This window comes from Barbus barbus (assembly GCF_936440315.1).
Source record: "Barbus barbus genome assembly, chromosome: 17".
NCBI classification, from domain to species: Eukaryota; Metazoa; Chordata; class Actinopteri; order Cypriniformes; family Cyprinidae; genus Barbus; species Barbus barbus.
Window position 1 is genome coordinate 7,677,296 of NC_136745.1, and position 20,619 is coordinate 7,697,914.

At 41.5% G+C, this 20,619-nt stretch overlaps 2 protein-coding genes across 2 annotated transcripts; one reads left to right on the top strand and one right to left on the bottom strand.

Annotated features, from left to right (window-relative positions):
- The first annotated feature begins 9,028 nt into the window (after positions 1-9,028).
- On the top strand, positions 9,029-13,805 carry LOC306883283 (E3 ubiquitin-protein transferase MAEA). Its single transcript, XM_079438439.1, has 9 exons — positions 9,029-9,100; positions 11,592-11,774; positions 11,863-12,066; positions 12,140-12,262; positions 12,481-12,557; positions 12,683-12,791; positions 12,940-13,073; positions 13,269-13,464; positions 13,586-13,805. The coding sequence occupies exons 1-9, from the start codon at positions 9,032-9,034 to the stop codon at positions 13,679-13,681; spliced, it is 1,191 nt and encodes a 396-aa protein (XP_079294565.1). The 5' UTR covers positions 9,029-9,031; the 3' UTR covers positions 13,682-13,805.
- A 2,772-nt stretch (positions 13,806-16,577) lies between these two features.
- Positions 16,578-20,278, bottom strand: LOC306883281 (fructose-bisphosphate aldolase B-like). Its single transcript, XM_079438433.1, has 9 exons — positions 20,004-20,278; positions 19,283-19,395; positions 18,862-19,073; positions 18,633-18,687; positions 17,840-18,000; positions 17,616-17,699; positions 17,355-17,529; positions 17,070-17,269; positions 16,578-16,893 (listed from the first exon to the last, which is right to left on the bottom strand). Exons 2-9 carry the CDS (start codon positions 19,392-19,394, stop codon positions 16,798-16,800), a joined length of 1,095 nt encoding a protein of 364 aa, XP_079294559.1. The 5' UTR covers position 19,395; positions 20,004-20,278; the 3' UTR covers positions 16,578-16,797.
- Positions 20,279-20,619: the final 341 nt, after the last annotated feature.

The following is a 20,619-nucleotide window of genomic DNA, read 5'->3' on the forward strand; positions in this document are numbered from 1 at the left end:
AAATTATCTGCACCTCAGTATTGTAGTAAAAAAAACAGTATGCAATAACATACCGAGTGTAAATTATAATTTTAATTCAAATTATTAAATAGATGCCACCTTATTGGTACAATAAAGCTCTCCCTACACCCACCCTAACCCTACCCGATACTTTATTTTCAATTTTTGGATTATTTCCTTAATTTTTATTGAAAATAAATGCCTTTCCGATGCGATACGAGATTTGAAAAGGGAGAAAAAAAGTTCGGCAAAAGGTGGACTCGAACCCGGTTCGGTCGCGTCTAAAAACATAATGACACATGACCTATTATCTGTGCCACTGGAACCAATGCTTCTAATAGTTGACTCTGCTGTTCTTCTATTGCCAAACCAATGGCGCTGTCTCAAACTATACCTACCTCTTCCGGTTTGTCTGAATTGTCGTTGTGTTTTCTGATTTGTTATAATGTTTTCTGAATTGTTATTTTGTTTTTTAGATTTGCATTTGTGATTTGTTTTGCACTTCTCGGCCACCGTAATAGTGCACTCAAGAAGATATCTTTCAGAAATGGGTCATCAAACAGTTGCTGGTCCCCATTGACTTCTATAGTCTGTAAAAACGACACAAAAAAATAGATATCAATAGAAACCAGACACTATTTGATTACATTGTACACATTTTTCATATTCTTTTGTGTTCAACAGAAGAAAAAAACTCAAAATACAGGTTTGGATCAGCTTGGGGACGAGTAGGCCTAAATAAATTTACATTACATTTACATTTAGTCGATTTTAACCAAAGCAATTTACAAATGAGGACAATGGAAGCAATTAAAATCAACAAAAGAGCAATAATATGCAAGTCTCATTTAGCCTCAGTGTATGCAGTACACGTAGCAAGGATTTGTTTCTAATTATATCATAAATAAAAAGAAAACAAATAGATAGAATAGAAAAAGATAAGAGAAAGCTAGTATTAGAGTAAAATTTTACTTATAGTTGATACTTTATATATAATGAAATAAAATGTAAATACACCTGTTTATAATACTGCATGTGCTTCTTGTCAGCACTGTCAAATGTTTAAAAGTCTGCAAAATCACAGCCATGCTTTATCTTGAAATGCTTTAGGTCTTGAAAGCTGCTATGAGGTCAGGTTCATACACACACTCCTGGTGAGTTTTGTCGTTTTTTAATAATTTTGAATGCATTTATTTGCACATATACATGCTTATATTTTCTGTTTCAGAAAAAAAAATTCTGTATATTCTTATGTGACATGTTTTGTCGTTTGTTTTGAATTTAGGAATAGAATCTATGAGGTGTTTCAGCTTGATATGTTTGTTCTCACACCAACATAACATTCAAATATTTAGCTGAATATTTAAAAGATGTAAACTTCAAAGTGAATTTGCAGTTTGGTTGTGCGACAAACCATAATATTTTATAGAATTGTAATACAGAGCCCATGGTAATCATTTGCTGCCATCACATACTTGGTCATCTGAGACTACAATCTTAAACTAGAAGGAATTTTTAAAGAGAGTTGCACCCAAAAAAGTGCTAAGATGGATATTTAAAGGGATACCAAGATATATATGACCTTCTTTCTTCAGATGAACACAAATGTTTTTAGAAAAATAATCCATCTCTGCGAGTGCATATAATGCAAGTGAACATTAACCTTAAGCACATTAGTATTTGTTTCAAACACACCTAGTTTTGCTTCAGAAGACCTTGATTCATCCACTTGAAGCATCAACTTTTAAAGTTATTATCCCCTTGCATTATATGCACTCACAGAGATGGAGTAAATGAGGAGAAAATTCCCATTTTTGGTGGAGTATCCAATTGTATTACAATCTTAAAAGTGATGAAGGATTTTGAAAGTCTGACAGTAATAAGTGTTGAGCACTACTGTAATGTTAACCCTGCCTGGTTTACAGGTTTCAAGTGAAGTGAAGTGACATTCAGCCAAGTATGGTGACCCATACTCGGAATTCGTGCTCTGCATTTAACCCATCCAACGTGCACACACACAGCAGTGAACACACACACACACACAGCAGTGAACACACACACACACACACAGCAGTGAACACACACACACCGTGAACATACACCCGGAGCAGTGGGCAGCCATTTTATGCTGCGGCGCCCGGGGAGCAGTTGGGGGTTCGGTGCCTTGCTCAAGGGCACCTCAGTCGTGGTATTGAGGGTGGAGAGGGCGCTGGACATTCACTCCCCCCACCTACAATTCCTGCCGGCCGGAGACTCGAACCTGCAACCTTTGGATTACAAGGCCGACTCTCTAACCATTAGGCCACGACTTCCCCACAAAATGATTCAAAATGATTAACAGTTGAAAACATTCAAATTTCAAATTTAAATTTCAAATTTCAAAATGATCCAGTGGCACAGATCATGTGTCATTATGTTTTCAGTACACGTAAAAAATGTATCAAATGTAATCAATTAAAAGTAATTCAATTACTTTAATAAAGTAATTGAAAAGTTACACTACATTTTAAGTAGGGTAACTTGTAATATGTAACCTATTACATTTCCAAAGTAACCTTCCCAACACTGGTTATTTGTAAATGTTAACTTTAACGGACGAAACCAGATTGGCCGATGGACGATTTGACAGGATTGTATAATAACGTGTATAGTAAAGACAAAGTCACCGTGTCTATCTAGTCATGAAGATGTGTATATATATATATATATATATATATTTCAATTTCAGCAGGCAACTATTTTTACAGCTACATTATTATTCCAGCCACAATTAATCACAATTAATTGTGGTTAAACACAATTAATCACAATTAATCACAGTTTGTATATACAATTACAAATGATTAAGCATATAATTCGTCAGTTTGTTGTTTTACACACATGTACACAGACATTATTTCATACACAACATAGCATAAGAAATCTTTAGATGCGCGCTAAGTGTGCGCTGCAAAGGCGAGCATTTTTGACGATCGTTTCTGTCCAGTTTTATCATGTTTAACCACAGCTGTTGTCAGTTTTTTTGTCTGGCAGTGGCAGCAGGTATGCCTTAAAATGTCAAATTGAAGCCTCTACTATATCGATTCGGGTACCCAACATCACAACAAGATGATATTTTAAGCTCCTTATGTAGCCGAATCTGTGCTGGTTTGAATTGGCCGCCTCCAGTTTTCCCTTTGTTTTGCCTCCAGCTAGCGCTGTGACGTAATTGTGACGTCGGCCCTAAAAGGGTCTATAACATGCTAAGAACTGTGGTACATTTTCATAAGAGCAAGTCCAAGTCAGAATGGCGAGCCGTGTGTAAAATGGGTTCTAAAACTCTTCAAGAGATCTTCAAGAGTGTTACAAGTCAGTCAGGTTCACCCCCCCAACCAATCACAGCGCACCTCCTCTCCTGAGTACTGATCACCTGCACCTGTTCCTCATCACCTCACCCATCAAGCACAGTTTATAAGCACACACCTCAGCTACATTCAGTGTCCGATCTCATTTATACGAAGTGGACTCTACCGTTGGTTCTATCACCTTGTACATTCGAAGTGACTTACCTGTGGTACTTACCTGAATTCTCTTCCTCCAGTTGTGCATTCCATCTGCAGCTCCAACCCCCACGCTGAGGTGTGTGCTTCCAGTCCTCCAGTCCTCCTGTTCTCCTGGTCCCCATCTCCTCAAGTTCCTGTAAGCCAAATAGTTCCTGTTACTCCCAGTATTAACCTCCTTGGACAACTCTGTGTTGGATTACTCACCCGAAGTTCCCTGTCTTCATTCCTGAGCTCCCCTGTTCAATAAACTACTCATTGTTTGATACTTACCTCTGTGTCCTGTTCAATACACGTAACAGAAGATCGGACCTACACTGAAGTGGCAGGATGAGCGTGCAAGATCCCTTCCAGGAACTTGTAGATTCCCTTAGACGGGTATTGCTCAACCCACCAGCACCTCCGGCACCCTCCGCTCCAGTTCCACCACCTTCTGTCAACATCACTAGCTCTCCTTCACCCACCGTGTTCGCCAGTCCCATGGCCCGACCAGCGCCCTTCTCTGGCAGGGCGGAGGAGTGCAATGGCTTCCTATTGCAGTGTTCGCTCACTATTGAGTTACAGCAGATGTTCTCTACTCTACAGTCTAAATTTGCTTTCATAATCTCCTCTCTGACAGGCCCCGCTCTTCAATGGGCAGAGACGATCTGGAACCAGGCTGGTCCTGCTACTCAAACACTCACGAACTTCACAGCCCATTTTCGACAAGTTTTTGGCAGAGTCCCTGGAGATTCGTCTATTGGTGAGCAACTTTATCGATTAAGACAAGGCTCTATGTCTATTAACCAGCATTCGCTCAAGTTCAGGACTCTAGCGGCTGCTAGTGGTTGGAATGAGCAGTCTCTCCTAACGGCCTATCGACAAGGATTGGATCCGAAACTTCGACTGCACTTAGCAGCTTATGACGACTCCATGGGACTCGAACGATTTATTCAACTTGCCACTCGCTGTTCCAACCTCATAGCATCATGTACACAAGACCTTCCCATAGCCATTGCTACTCCTCCCAATCGCCGGCAAGAGAACAGTAGCCCTCCAGAACCCATGCAAACAGACTCCTCCCGTTTATCCCCAGCTGAGCGGTGGAGACGGCTTATGCAGAGGCTATGTTTGTACTGTGGCGCTAATGGACACATGATCCTGGCATATCCCCTTCGTCCTCCACGGCCCATGGAGAGCGCTATACAACCTTCTCTAAGGGAGATGAATCCACTCTCCACATGCGCTCAACTTACTGCCTCTAATGTCACCCTTTCAGTATCTGTCCTCCTTGACTCCGGCTCAGCGGGCAATTTCATTGCCGGAAGTCTCTGCCGCCAGCTCCGACTCCCGACCTCGGCCACCGAAACCACCTATCAGATCCAATCCATAACTGGTAGACCGCTCACTCGACGTCACGTCAAGAACAGTGTGGGACCCATTCAACTCCGGATAGGGCAACTTCATCTTGAGACGTTGCATTTGCTGGTTCTGGAGGGCTCCACTGTGGATATCATTCTCGGACATCCTTGGCTGGTGCAGCATAACCCCATACTCTCATGGAGCATGGGTGAAGTCCTAAAGTGGGGTGACAGCTGCTTCTCACAATGTTTCCCGGATCTCCCTCAGCCCTCACCATCGGTTCCTGTTCCATTAGCCATTCACTCCACCTCCATCAAGAGCCCCGTTGAGAAGCAGTCTGTCGAAGTTACACCCCCTTTAGCGACGTCTTCTGCCCTAAGAGAGCTGCACAGCTTCCACCACATCGGCCATGGGACTGTGCCATCAACCTCATTCCGGGTGAGTCTGTGCCCCGCGGCAAGATCTATCCTTTGTCACTCCCTGAACAGAAGGCCATGGAGGAGTACATTGAGGAGGCCTTGAAGCAAGGATATATCGTTCCATCGACATCCCCTGCTGCTTCCAGCTTCTTCTTTGTGGCAAAAAAGGACGGAGGCTTGTGCCCATGCATTGATTACAGAAAACTCAACGACATCACAGTTAAGTTCCGGTATCCTCTCCCCCTCATCCCAGCAGCCCTGGAACATCTATGCGGTGCCACCATCTTCACAAAGTTGGACCTCCGCAGCGCATATAACCTCATTCGCATTCGTCAGGGAGATGAATGGAAGACTGCCTTCGTGACCCCTACTGGCCACTATGAGTACAGGGTAATGCCGTATGGACTAGCCAACGCTCCCTTAATCTTCCAAGATTTCATGCATGAGGTGCTCCGGGAGTTTCTCCACCGCTTCGTCATCGTGTATATAGATGACATCCTTATCTACTCCCGGAGCCTGGCCGAACATCGCCACCACGTTGTGGAGGTCCTCAAACAGTTAAGGAAATTCCACCTGTACCTCAAAGCTGAGAAATGCCTTTTCCACCAACCCACAGTTCAATTCCTCGGATACATCATCGACAGTGGTGGCATTCGCATGGACGAGGAGAAGGTGGAGGCTATCACATCCTGGCCCATTCCCAGCACCATTAAAGAATTACAACGCTTCCTTGGTTTCTCCAATTTCTATCGCCGTTTTATTATGAATTACAGTGCCATCACCAGTCCACTCACCGATCTCCTCAGGGGGAAGGCTAAGTCTCTGTCCTGGAGCCCCGCTGCCACTGAAGCTTTCCATACCCTCAAGAAGGCATTCACCAGCGCACCGCACCTTGTCCATCCCAATCCGGAACTCCCTTTCGTCGTGGAAGTTGACGCTTCAACCACGGGAGTAGGAGCGGTGCTTTCACAGCAGCAGGGGACTCCTCCCAAACTCCATCCATGCGCCGCCTTCCCCCGGAAACTCAGCCCGGCGGAGAGAAACTACGACATCGGCAATTGCGAACTTCTAGCCATCAAGTTAGCTCTAGAGGAGTGGAGGCACTGGTTGAAGGGAGCAACACATCCCTTTCTGCTGCTAACCGACCATAAAAATCTGTAATATCTCCGTGATGCAAAGCGACTCAATCCACGTCAGGCCTGTTGGGCTTTATTCTTCACCCAATTCCATTTTAAAATTTCCTATCGCCCAGGCCCACGTAATGTCAAGGCCGATGCTCTGTCATTCATGCACCCGAGGAGGCACAGGAGCAGACAGAGGGGATCATCCCCACAGAGCTCATCACCAGCCCGATCCAATGGACTTCTCCACCAGTTGCCATGGTCACACCTAGGAGTAGATTTCATTACGGATCTACCCGCCTCTGATGGTAACACTTGCATCCTTGTCATCATTGATCGCTTCTCAAAGTTATGTTGACTGATCCCCCTCAAAGGTCTTCCCACAGCACACCAGACAGCAGAACTTCTCTTTAATCGAGTCTTTCGATATTACGGCCTCCCAGAAGACATAGTATCCGACAGAGGCCCACAGTTCATTTCAAGAGTTTGGACGGCCTTCTTTACACTCCTAGGTGTGACCTTAAGCCTCACCTCGGGCTATCACCCACAGTCTAATGGGCAAGCCGAACGTAAAATCCAGGAAGTTGGGCGCTTCCTGAGAACCTTCTGCCACGGCCACCAGGACTCTTGGAACCAGTTCCTAGGCTGGGCCAAGTACGCCCAGAACTCTCTGCGACAGGCCTCCACTGGACTCACTCCCTTCCAGTGCGTGCTCGGTTTCCAGCCTCCTCTATTCCCTTGGTCGGGGGAACCATCTGATGTCCCCGTGGTAGATCACTGGTTCCGAGAGAGCGAGAGCGTCTGGGACGCAGCCCACCATCAGCTGCAGCAGGCAGTGCGCAGACAGAGTCTGAAGATCAGCCACACCCTTATATCAGCCGGGACAGAAGGTATGGCTGTCTACCCTGGACATCCGACTGCGCCTGCCTTGCCGGAAACTCAGTCCCAGATTTATTGGCCCCTTCACCATCCTGGAACAGATAAACCCCGTCACCTATAAGCTCAAGTTACCTCCAAAATAAAAAATTCACCCCACATTCCACGTGTCACTACTCAAACCTTTCTCTCCTCCTGTTTCCCTAGAGCCTAACCGGACAGAAGAACCCCCTCTCCCACTTATCGTGGAGGAAGGCACGGTCTACAGGGTTAAGGAAATCCTGGAATCCTGACGTTGTGGTGGTATCTTGGAATATCTGGTGGACTGGGACGGTTATGTCCTGAAGAACGCTCATGGGTTCCTAGGGCTGATATTCTTGATCCTGCCCTACTCGTAGAATTCCACACAGCTCACCCTAATCGTCCAGCACCCCGGGCCTGGGTAGACCACCACAACGCCGGGGTCTGCCCTCAGGAGCGGGCCGTGGAGAGGGGGGTACTGTTACATGTCGGTCAGGTTCACCCCCCAACCAATCACAGCGCACCTCCTCTCCTGAGTACTGATCACCTGCACCTGTTCCTCATCACCTCACCCATCAAGCACAGTTTATAAGCACACACCTCCGCTACATTCAGTGTCCGATCTCATTTATACGAAGTGGACACTACCGTTGGTTCTATCGCCTTGTACATTCGAAGTGACTTACCTGTGGTACTTACCTGAATTCTCATCCTCCAGTTGTGCATTCCATCTGCAGCTCCAACCCCCACGCTGATGTGTGTGCTTCCAGTTCTCCTGGTCCCCTTCTCCGCAAGTTCCTGTAATTAAAATAGTTCCTGTTACTCCCAGTATTCACCTCCTTGGGCAACTCTGTGTTGGGTTACTCACCCGAAGTTCCCCGTCTTCATTCCTGAGCTCCCCTGTTCAATAAACTACTCATTTTTTAATACTTACCTCTGTGTCCTGTTCAGTACACGTAACAAAGAGATGGCATAGTTTCTTAATTAAGAGCCTGATGAACTGTTAAGGAGGAAGAAATAAATAATATCAATATAAGAAAACGTTAAGTTAGTTTGACTTCCTGTGGCGTGTTGAATTAGAACATTCTGTCACAACTATAGCCTAAGTGTCTAAATAATCTAAAATACATTGATTATACATCCTATGTAAACAAGTGATTGTTAACTAAGCTGTTACATTATTGCACTTATGTTATCAACCAACTTTGCATGTGGATGATAGCACAAAAGACCATTTTACAAAAATAAATATATAAACAAACAAAGCTTCACACTTCAACCCCAAACCAAAACTAGTAAATACGCAAAAAATATCTGTAGAAATTTGAAATTAAAGGCATTTTAATCACGAAAATGCTTCATGCATGTTGCATTAGCTCTAACTCTACAAATCTCTATTCTAATTTTATTTGATCTATATGTCTTTTTATTTAAAAAAAAATAATTTGTAATAGCACTTGCACGTTGTTGCTCTTTTGTTGGTTTTGATTTGGATAAAAGCGTCTGCTAAATGACTAAATAAATAAATAAAATTAGCAGTGGTTTTTAATTTAACGATTGTTTATTTTCAAGCAAAAACAAAAACCGGTTTTGTGGCGATTCTGAACCGCACCGTTACACTAGGAGGCAGTATCGAGCGCTCGAGCCTCACTGCCGCACGAGGACCAAAGCCGAGAAGAAGACGAACAAACGCTCCACAGTTTCCCAAAGTAAGATGGCGGTGCAGGAGACAGCAGCTCAACTCTCTATGGCCCTAAAGGTGCAAGAATACCCAACTTTAAAGGTCTGTCAAGCCGTTCTTCACCATGCTCTAAACGTGCAGTCGAACAGATCCCGTCTGCGTTATATAACCGTCTAACAGAAGCGATCGATCAGATGGATAGTATGTGACTGTATTTAGACAGTTAACTGGTTAGCTCTAGGAGCTAGCTAACTTAGCAAAACAAGTCCCACACTTACAGATCTTACCGAGGTGATCGCAAACTGTCGACATCGGCTGTACAGTTATATATGGACGGGTTTATAAACGAGAGTCAGTCTGATGCCTGTCACCACAGTATTATTTTATTAGGCGCAGTTTTATCCCATCACAGGTTTGTCCACTAGTGTAACCAGCGAGTAATGCAGATTAACGAATAGTAACACGAATCGTGTCGGATTTACAGCTAACGTTACTGTATAATCGAGTATGCGTTTGATTGCGCCGCTGTCGTCTGAGGCTATGATCCAGACAGCATGATTTTCGTGTGTCTGGATAAACACATGTCAATGAAGACCAGAGCTCGGTATGCATGCGGTTTATGCACCATATTAGGATCATATTGCATCATGTTGTGTTGATCAGTGGCAGCTGTTAGCACGTTTATAGCTCAGATGAGCGCTTATTATTTAATGGTTGGCATACAGCACCTTTGTTCTCTGCGTCACTGGTTTCTCTCGATTGATAGCGTCGATTTGGATGAATGCTCACGTGAATCGATTGCTTTGACTGTATGGTGATGAGTTGAATGCTTTGTAACCCGATTAGCTCATGCATCTGTAAAACGACGCCTGTTTATGTACACGCACTCTGAATGTCAATAATATATGGTCTTCGCTGCTGTGTCAAGGGCATGTTGCGTCTGAGCATTGGGAATGATTTCCAGTACCTGCTTGATCATTATCTAAACATATATGAACTAGCCACTATATTCTTTTCGTGCAAAATCTTAAGTGATTATGGAATTATGAATAAAATGTATGGGCCAATGTATTTTGGAAGGTACTGATTCTTGTCATATTTTAGAGAGTCAGAAATCATTAAAATTGGCATTTGTTTATACAAGCAAATTGTGCAGCAATACATTTTTCGTTTAATTGATGTGTATAGGCTGTAGTTTATCTTCTATTATTTGATATTGAAAGAAATCAATATTTTAAAACTGGAAAGAAATATTTGTTACGGTATGATTTTGCTCGTTTATGCATCAGTGCTTTTTTCAATCATTTGCATATATTCTGGCTTGCATTGAGGACCTTTCACTTCTCGCTGCCAAATTAGGTTGCACCTTGTAATCCAACAAAGGTTAAAGCTGCAATAATAGCATTGACTGATGCAGGGTGTTTATCTACTCTAAAACATCTGTACATGAATAGAGCATTGCAAATGTTGATGCTACTTATCTGCCCTGGTTGCAAGGTAACAGATGGCCTGATCAAAATAAACTGGCGGATGCTGAGAGATAAGATTGAAGGTTTATGCATCTCTGCCTCTTCCACAGCTGCTCATCCTGGCCTAATGGCTTTCCTGTTTTCCAGCTTTCCTGTAGCTCAAATACTAGAGCATGGCGCTTGCAACGCCAAGATAATGGGTTCGATTCCCAGGGAAAGCAAGAGCTGATAAAATGTAGAAACTGTAACTTAAATGCAATGTAAGTCGCTTTGGATAAAAGCGTCTGCTAAATGCATAAATGTAAATGTCTAATGCTCATGTCCACCTTTATGACCTTTTCTCTCAAACGGACAGCTGAAAGAACAAGTGCACCATTGTTAGACATCTGAAACTAACTACTTACTGTACTAATGTCATACTTTATTTACTTGTGCCATGTGGAAGATAAAACCTAATTGGGGAATTTTCAAAATTGAGCTTTTTTTGATAATGAATCAAATTCAGCATATGAATCAAGCTGTTTAATCCAAGTCTTCTGAAGAGTCACAATTACTTCACATGATTAACCGATTTAATTTAGGCTTGTATTCACATATAAACATTGATTAATGCACATATATGGAGCAAATCAAATATGATCATTGGCGGCTCAGCTGTACTCGCTTGACACACAAGAACAAACCTCATTGGTTCTCATGCATCAAGCAAGTACATTTCCATGTTTACCATATTTGATGAGCTCTATGTATTGCTATTGATCACTGTTTATACGTGAATAATCTGTTTATCATTTAACACGATCATGTCTCTTCAGAAAACTTGACTGAAACTGCTCAATTCACTTTTTAAAAGTTTTGGATGAATGCACTGTTTGTGAAGGGACGGAAATCTCAAGTTTCATTAAAAAATATTTCCATTCGTGTTTCGAAGATGAACAAAAGCCTTAGGAGTTTGGAAATGGCGTGAGAGGGAGTAAATGACAGAATTTGTATTTTTGGGTGAACTATTAGTAACGATTCCCTGATGAGACAAAGTGCTTTGTGAACCCACGCCATGAAGAATGATATTACTGAGCTTACCAAATCTGTGCCTGCTAATGAAATGCAGTTGTTTATCTCAACAGGTTCCTTATGAAACCTTGAACAAGCGCTTCCGAGCAGCTCAAAAGAATATAGACCGGGAGACCAGTCACGTGACGATGGTGGTGGCGGAGCTGGAGAAAACGCTCAGTAGCTTTCCAGTGGTGGATACCGTAGTCTCTCTCCTGGATGGAGTGGTTGAGAAGCTCAGCGCCCTCAAGAGAAAGGTATGCCGAGGCGTCATGTTGAATAGATTCAATTTTACCACATTTGTACAATTTACGCTAAAGAGTGAAATGGTTTCGTATCTGATAGGCAGCTGAGTCTATCCAAGCAGAAGATGAGAGCGCCAAGTTATGCAAGCGGCGCATAGAGCACCTGAAGGAACATAGCAGTGATCAGCCAGCCAGTGTTAATGTTTGGAAGAAGAAGCGCATGGACCGCATGATGGTGGAGCACTTACTACGCTGTGGCTACTACAACACCGCAGTCAAGCTGGCCAGACAAAGCGGGATTGAGGTGCGTCTCCAATTTTTCTGTGCGGCAAGTAAGATGCTTGCGCTGTTTCTCATCTGATGTTTTGTCTTTGTAGGATTTGGTCAACATAGAAATGTTTCTTACTGCAAAAGAAGTTGAAGAATCTCTCGAGCGTCAGGAAACGGCAACCTGTCTGGCTTGGTGCCACGATAACAAGTCTCGCTTACGGAAAATGAAAGTAAGAAACTGGGCTCAGCTGGGTTTGTTGTTCTCTCACTTGCTGTTTTCAAATATGTACTTGTGTTTTAACTGTCATTATGGAGCCACATTGTGGTTATATTTCTTGCAGTCTGGGTTTTCATTGGCTTTCATTTTTCATTTTGTCATTTCCTGAAAACCATGCAATTTAAAAGGTAAAGTTTATTCAGTTATGTTGAAATATGTCCCTGTTTCCAGAGCTGTTTGGAGTTCAGTTTAAGGATCCAGGAATTTATTGAACTCATTCGACAAAACAAACGGATGGACGCAGTAAGGTATGAGATGTTTTTTTTTTTTTAATGCATGACATGACTGTCATACCAAGTTTCTCTGAATTACTTGAATTTATTGTTAAACAATTCATAGTTGGTGTTATTAAATCAAAATGAATGTGCTTTAGACATGCACGCAAACACTTCAGCCAAGCAGAAGGAGGGCAGTTGGACGAGGTACGGCAAGTGATGGGCATGCTGGCGTTTCCCTCAGACACGCACATTTCACCGTACAAGGTAATTTGCATTTCTGTTTGTATATTATCTGAAATGTGTCTACCACTCCAAGGAACTGTTTTGATATTGATTATTAATTGTTTCTGAATATGCCATCGTAGCAGGTACGAGTTCAGTGGTCCGTAACATTTCGTGTCTTTCCTCCCAGGATCTTTTGGATCCAGCTCGCTGGAAAATGCTGATCCAGCAGTTCAGATATGACAACTACAGATTACACCAGCTGGGGAACAACTCCGTGTTTACCATTACCCTGCAGGCAGGGCTGTCTGCCATCAAAACCCCGTATCCTCTCTGCAGAAGAACATTCACCATCCTTAGGGTTTTCAGATTGCATGTCCAGCAGATCATTTATGAAACTCGGGATTTTGAGTAATATTGGGCGATTTCAACATACAGTGACAAGGGTCATTATTTTAAATGACTGTTAATGGTTCTCAAGTTGTTGAGTAGTTGTTACCCTTAATTCCAAGTTTACAGGCAGTGTTACAAAGAAGATGGCACTTCCAAAAACCCAGACTGCCCTGTCTGCAGTAAGGCACTGAACAAATTGGCTCAACCTCTTCCCATGGCCCATTGTGCAAACTCAAGGCTGGTGTGCAAAATCTCTGGCGAGGTCATGAATGAGAACAACCCACCCATGATGCTGCCTAATGGCTATGTTTATGGATACAATGTGAGTTTTGAAGCTAGTTTTGTGTTCTGCTCTTCAGTTGTCTGTAAATATGCTACCAGTGTATTCTGTATATTTTCTATGTATATATAGTGATTAACATTCCCTTGCGTCTGGTTTTCAGTCTCTCTTGTCCATTCGTCAAGATGACAAGGTGGTATGCCCCAGGACCAAAGAGGTTTTCAACTTTTCCCAGGCTGAGAAGGTTTACATAATGTGATGGGAGCTCCACCTAAGCTTTGGGACATTGTAGGCTGGGCGAATTTCACATTGACACCATTTGTCAAAGGGCGTCAATCCTTCAGCCCTTGTTCCATGCAAGTGAATCTCATTGACAGTATGTCCTCGCCCTCAACTGGCCTGCAAGACCTTCACTGAAGTGATTGTTCCAAATCACAATGGAGTCGCTAAACGGACTATTGTGATGAGGGATTTCTTTTTGTTGATGTTTTTAAAAGGGTTGATAGTTTGGCATTTATTTAACTGGTTTCTTTTCAGTAGTCTAAAACAAACCAACACGACTCCATATCAATCTCAAAGGAGCTTCTGCCTTGTAGTATATTATTCATTGCTGTTTTTTTAACAAGGGCACCCATTTAGGTCATTATTTTTTAGATAGATTGTGTGTAGGTAGTAGTAGAGAACACTCTCCGATGCCTTGCTTTTGCGCCTGTGAAATCTGTGACAACTTGCATTTATGTTAATGTGATCTTTTTTTGACTGACATCCTCCGTTCGAGGCAACAAAAAGTTGTAGCATTTATAGCAATACTGCTCTTTATCCGAAGTCTGTGGATGTACAGACTTAGAAAGACATGGCGGTGTTCTTTGGTGTCAGGCTGGTGTTAAAAAATCACATTAGTTTACACTTCAACAGTAAATATACTGACTTACTACAGACTTCAGCATCATTCATCAAATAAAACATTCTGTGTATGACCAAAGTCCTTTAGGACAAATATGCAAGATTGAATTTTGATGGATATGCCTAAATTTGGAGCATTTTTTTAAACTAATGGTATGTTGTGTTATATAAACAATATCATATATTGTAATTAATAAGGTCATGCTACATTTAGTGCTGTTTTGTGACTAAAGGTTAAATAGCAAACTTAAAGCAGTTTTTGTTTTGGATCTCTGGGTAGATTCAAATCTCGCACAGGAGGGTTTGTTTGTTTTTTCCTGTCCTCCATTTGTTAAAATCTGTAATTTTCCAGCCTTGATACCCTCATTTTGTGATGTAAATGTCTTGTGTGCGTTTTCTGCTGCAAAATGGGTTAATATGGATCTTTCCTATATATATATATATATATATATATATATATATATATATATATATATATATATATATATATATATATATAGACTAGTTTTACATAAGTCTTACATTATTAGAATTTCCAAATTCATTGTAAGTAATCTGTAGAGTCGTTTTGAGCACAATTTTCAAAGCAGGAAATTGTTAAAAGTACGTTTTGTTAATGTTCCCCATGTACACATCCCTAGAATGTCTCAGGTTTCACAGGATCCAACAGCAGGTATGAGTGGGATCTTTGAGAGGCCCTCTGGTCTTATAGGTTCACTTTAAAGTACACCAACATCCGTTCCTGTTGGAAGTGATTCTCCAAGTATGTGTTTAATTGTAATTGTGGAAAGACTTGCTTAGAAACTACGCATGCATGTGTATTTTGGTAGGGTAGATGGGTTGTTCATGTCCAATTGCCAATAAAGATTGATTTGATTATGTATTGTCATTGTCTGCCTAAAGCACACAGGTGAACATACACTGGAGAAAAACAAATTTCTTACAAAATATTTAAGTGAAATACTACTATTACTTATTACATATAAGAAATTGTAATGAGTATAGCAGTAGTGTGCAACATATATATATTTTACCTCCTAGATTGGGAGCTTTGTGGTTTTGCAGGTATATTGTAAGATAACTTGTCTGATCATTAAAATAATTGATTCGGAAAAATTACTATATGCAAAAAAATAATTATTGCAGAAAAGGGTAACATTCAAATAATGCTCAGTCTTGGCTGGCTCAAATACAAGACCTTTGAAGTGAGCTTACAAGTTTAGCATCCTCTATTCTCTTTATTATTTTATTGAGTTGATTCAAGTGATGTAACGTCAAATGTGACCTTTTTTACCCAGGATGTCAATGCAATTGCGGCCTTGTTGCAGATGCATAGACAACAACGACTTGCTGTCTTTGCAAGAGATTATTGTCACAGTATGAACGATCATGCATATTAGATGTAGAGTGCATTTGACAATTTTTCTACACTTTCATGTGACCTTTCCTAATCCATGCTTTAAATTCCTCATCTTTTATTCAGATGGAAATAAATGCTGGAGATTATGATCAAGCTTTTGATAGTGGAAGGAGCCACAGTGAGTCTAAATCCTGTGCGAGTTGGCATGGAACTCATCAAGTCAGTGTTTCTAACTAAAAATGAACTTGTCAGTCTGTTGTAGACATTTCTCTCATTTAGGGCGGTTCTGACTAAAGACTGTCAGCTTTTGCAAGCATGGTACTTAGCTGGTGCAAACATGAACCAGGGTGATTATAATGGATAGACCGCTTTGCATGCAGCAGTGGAGAAGAGGGACAAGAACATGGTGTCCAAACTTCTTGAATATGGCGCCACCCCAGAGGTATAATAAAAGCAGATTTTTGTCATCATATTGTTCATTATGAAAACATATTGTGCTTTTTATTGTTCTGATGGATTGCATTAACAAGCTGAATGTTTAATAACCCATAACTGGCAACGTGTAACATGTATGGTTTGTCTTTTCTCTATCAGAATAGGAATATGTGGGGAAGGACAGCAGAAGATGAAGCAAGACAGAAAAATCTTCATGACATTTTGGTGCTCTTCAATCAACTTTACTCTTTGTAACTCACCCTTTAGCACCTTGCTGTGTAGGACCTAGTCAAGCGGACCAGCATATATCAGATACAAATGCATATCACTTTCAAGTTGTATACCTTGACAACCAAGTTAATTCTTAGTAAAGAAATCTAAGTGCTAGTCTAAGCACTATAAATGGCTGACAAATCTCAACTCTCCTCCTAATGTTTACACAAGAAATCGACTCAAATAAAGCTTGCATTTTATCCTTTATTTCAAAATGAAAAGCATAAACTGGTGCAAATGCATGAAAAGTTAAACTAATCCAGGGTTAAAAGAGTCTAGTTGAGTGCATGAACATATTTAATTTGTACAATTAACACATGTACATGTTGTCATGTCATCTTGAATATCCTTTGCATGTAAATTTTGTACTGTCCAGCACAAGTTGCTGTCGTTTGTTGTTGAGTTTAGTAGACATAGCTGGCGGTAAAGAGGGACTGTGTAGATGCTTGGTCAGCCTGACCTGAGGGTTTGTATTCACCTTTTGATGCAAGACTATTGATCTGAAGGGGGAAAAACAAAAATGATCAATATATGCAGCTTCAGCTGATATAGTAGCCCTATAAACTGACAACACAGTAAAGCACAATATAATTTAGAAGTTTTGAAAAGTTGCACTATAGTGACTTGATTGCCCACATGCAGTATTTTTAGCTTGAATCATAACATCATTGATTACCTTGGCACGTGAGACAAAGGCGTCCTGTGCAGCCTTCTTGTTTGCTGCTTGTCCCTTCCATGCAGCAAGAGCCGAGGCCTGGAGTGCACGGCCATAAGAGAAGCTCAGCTTCCAGGGTCTGTGCAGAGGAAGCTGGTTCATGGCGTTCAGATTCAGAGAGGCCTCCTCCTCACTTTGACCACCAGAGAGGAAGCAGATGCCTGAGAACCAGAAGAGAGATGTTGAACGCTTGAAGAGCACTCAAATGGACACCATCCTCTGAGGACCAGTGGAGGACTGCCTTACCCGGTACAGCAGCTGGCACGGTGCGTCTGAGAGCAGTAACTGTTGCCATGGCAACCTCCTGAGGGGTAAACTTCTTGGCACAGGAGTGTCCAGCGGTGACCATGTTTGGTTTGAGCAAAGTTCCCTCCAGATACACATGGTGGTCAGAGAGAGCCTTGTACACAGCCGCCAGGACCTTTGGATGCAATTTTTTGGAAATTAGTTTTGATGGATAATTTGGCTTTGCTCTGCTTTTATTAGTTATTCTGGGAGGAAGCTTACCTTCTCAGTGGCATACTGGCACCGTTGCAGATCATGATCTCCGTCTGGGAGGATCTCAGGCTCTACAATAGGCACCAGGCCATTCTACAGGAAAAAGGAAGAGTTCATGAGAAAAAAGGATCTTGTGGACAGTGAAGAAGACTAAACAAATTACTGGCATGCTATAAATTGTTTATGGACAATAAATAGGATCCAATAAACCAAGCACATTCTAATAGACATACCTGTTGGCAAATGCTGGCATATCTGGCAAGAACATTAGCATTTTCAGCAATTGCAAGAGCAGAGGGGCAGCTTTCAGAGATCTTAAGTACACAACGCCACTTGGCGAAGTCACAACCATCCTTCTTGTATTGGGCACAGCGTTCAGACAGACCATCCAATCCTGAGTGAAATGGATCAAGCAAAAATAGCTTTCTTTAAAATGGATACAAGTCAGGACTGATTACTGTCATGTTAGGATGCATTTAAAGAGATTCACCCCAAAATGAAAATTCTGTCATCAATTACTCGCCCTCATGTCGTTCCAAACCCGTAAGACCGCTGTTCATCTTCAGAACACAAATTAAGATATTTTTGATCAAATCTGAGAGCTCTCTGCGCTTTTTCCAGAACATAAACAATGCTGATTACATTCAGGGGAAAGCATGTACATGCATACTCTCCAAAATGGTGGAAGACGGTAGCTCGTGGGAGAAGAACTGTTGAATAAATTGTTATTTTTTTGTTTTCTTTGCGCACAAAAAGTATTCTCATAGCTTCGCAAAATTGAAGTTGAACCACTGATGTCACATGGACAGTTTTAACGATGTCCTTGCTACATTTCTGGGTCTGGGAACATTTAGGTTACATTGCTGTCTATGCAGGGTCAGAGAGCTCTCAGATTTTATAAAAAATATCTTAATTTGTGTTCCGAAGATTAACGAAGATCTTACGGGTTTGGAATGACATAAGGGTGAGTAATTAATGACAGAATTTTCATTTTTGGACGAATTAACCCTTTAAGTAAAAATGTACCCTGTGTGGTTGTCTCTCCATCTGTACCACCCAGTCCTGCTGTGCCTTTGTCCACCTTCAGGCACAAAGCACAATTAATACTTTTATTTATAACATTACATGGCAAAACTAGTGAAAAGACCATGTGTTTGTATGCAGAAAGAAAGAAGGCTTCAAGCAGTGCTTTGGTTATCTATAGGGCAATATCAAGCATTTACATTAAGTCTTCAAGAGTGCACCTAAACCTCACCTTGATACCAACTACGATGCCCTTGTCCTTGATGACTTTTGGAAATGGAACTCCCTGGGCTGATTTCTGGTACAGTGTTTCATGGAAAAAGATGACACCACCAATACATTCAGAGATTGAATTGTCTACAGAGAAGAGGGTGTCGCGAAAGCTGCGACGGTTCTCTTCACTGTTCTCCACGTTTATCTTCTGAAAACGTTTTGCCATGGTGCCTAAAACATGAAACACACATCTAAGAACATCTGGAATGCAAGCTTACCATGACAATACAATCATAAAGCTGTTAGAGGACAACACTGTTAAAAAAACAATTATAGTACCTATTCAGCAACATCTTAAGTATTTGTATTGCTTACTGTTGATCACTTAATATATGATATAGTTGGTAATCTATTCCATGCAAAACACCACACATTCTTACCTGTGGACTCATCTGCAGCCAAAATGCCTTTTCCAGTAGCCACAATGCGCTGGGCAATGGTGGCAAGCTCCTTCTTCTGCTCCGTAGAGAGAGCTGGAAACTGATGTGTCATGCTGGGAAGAGAGCAGAAGACCAAAATTGACCAAAATCTGTCATTTACAGAACTCTTGTTATTTGCATCACTGGGTTATTCACTGCTGTAAATATTTGCCCTGACTGTTGAACTTTAGTCCAGAGAAACACACTGGCTCCTCCCACTGAACAAACAAGTCCAGGGTTCAGTCATCTGCTAAACTTGCAGTTTTCGTTGCAACTATGTGTAAAACGTTTCACACATTTGTGCAATATCGTTAAGAACTGTACAAAAGTGTCTCTGTATTTATGAAAGAACATTTCGCAGTAAACGAAAATGCAAACGTATATAAAAACTGCAAAATGCAGTGCCTGCATTCATAATTTGCCAAATTGCAACATACAACCAAAACAGTTCTGTAATTTTAAAGAAATCTTTGGAATATTTTTACAGTGATTTATAACTTGCATTAAAGAGTAGAGTCTGAATATTTACGGAAATCATTGCATTGACACATCTGCAGTTTGTGAATTCAGTTCTACGTGTTCACGTTTTACTCTACCCTTCTAAATAAATAATAATACTTATGTGGTAGATGCGATGATAATGACAAAAACAAAGATTTAAAACTTTAAAAACCATACTTACTTGACTGGTCTGAAGGCGAGTAGCACTATAAACTACAGCTGAAGTGGCCTCGGTGGGTTTTAGTGAGTCGGGACCGAGGAATTCGAGGGGGTCGGTATTTATCCGCGCGCAGAGGCTGGACTAAAGTGATGCGACCGGGCGTGCTCTGCCTCCAGGAACGCCATTGGCTGGGATATTGGACGGGTGTGGGAGAATATCTGCGTATGTGGACTTTGGAAGAGGGGTTTTAACTCCAAAAGTCCATCCCTGGCCTTAGTGTTACACATATTTAAAATGAGTTATCAAAATCTTTGGAAAGCATTGAATCAAGTGTGAAGAACAGGGCTGGAAACGTGAGATCTGTGACAAGAGTTGATTTTCAGGTTTCTTCAGTTTCCACTTTATCAAACACAAGTATGTTCAGTTTGCAACCTTCCTGTGAAAGCCACACTTCTGGCAGAGAAAGTGTAATGTCCAGTGGGCAGTAACTAGTTACTAGTAACTTAATTACTGTAATAATATTACTTTTTTGCAGTAACTAGTATATATAATAAGATTCCAGTAATACAGTTACCATCCATAAAACAGCTTAGTTTTGATGCCTCACTGATTTAAAATCCAACAATCAAATAATTCC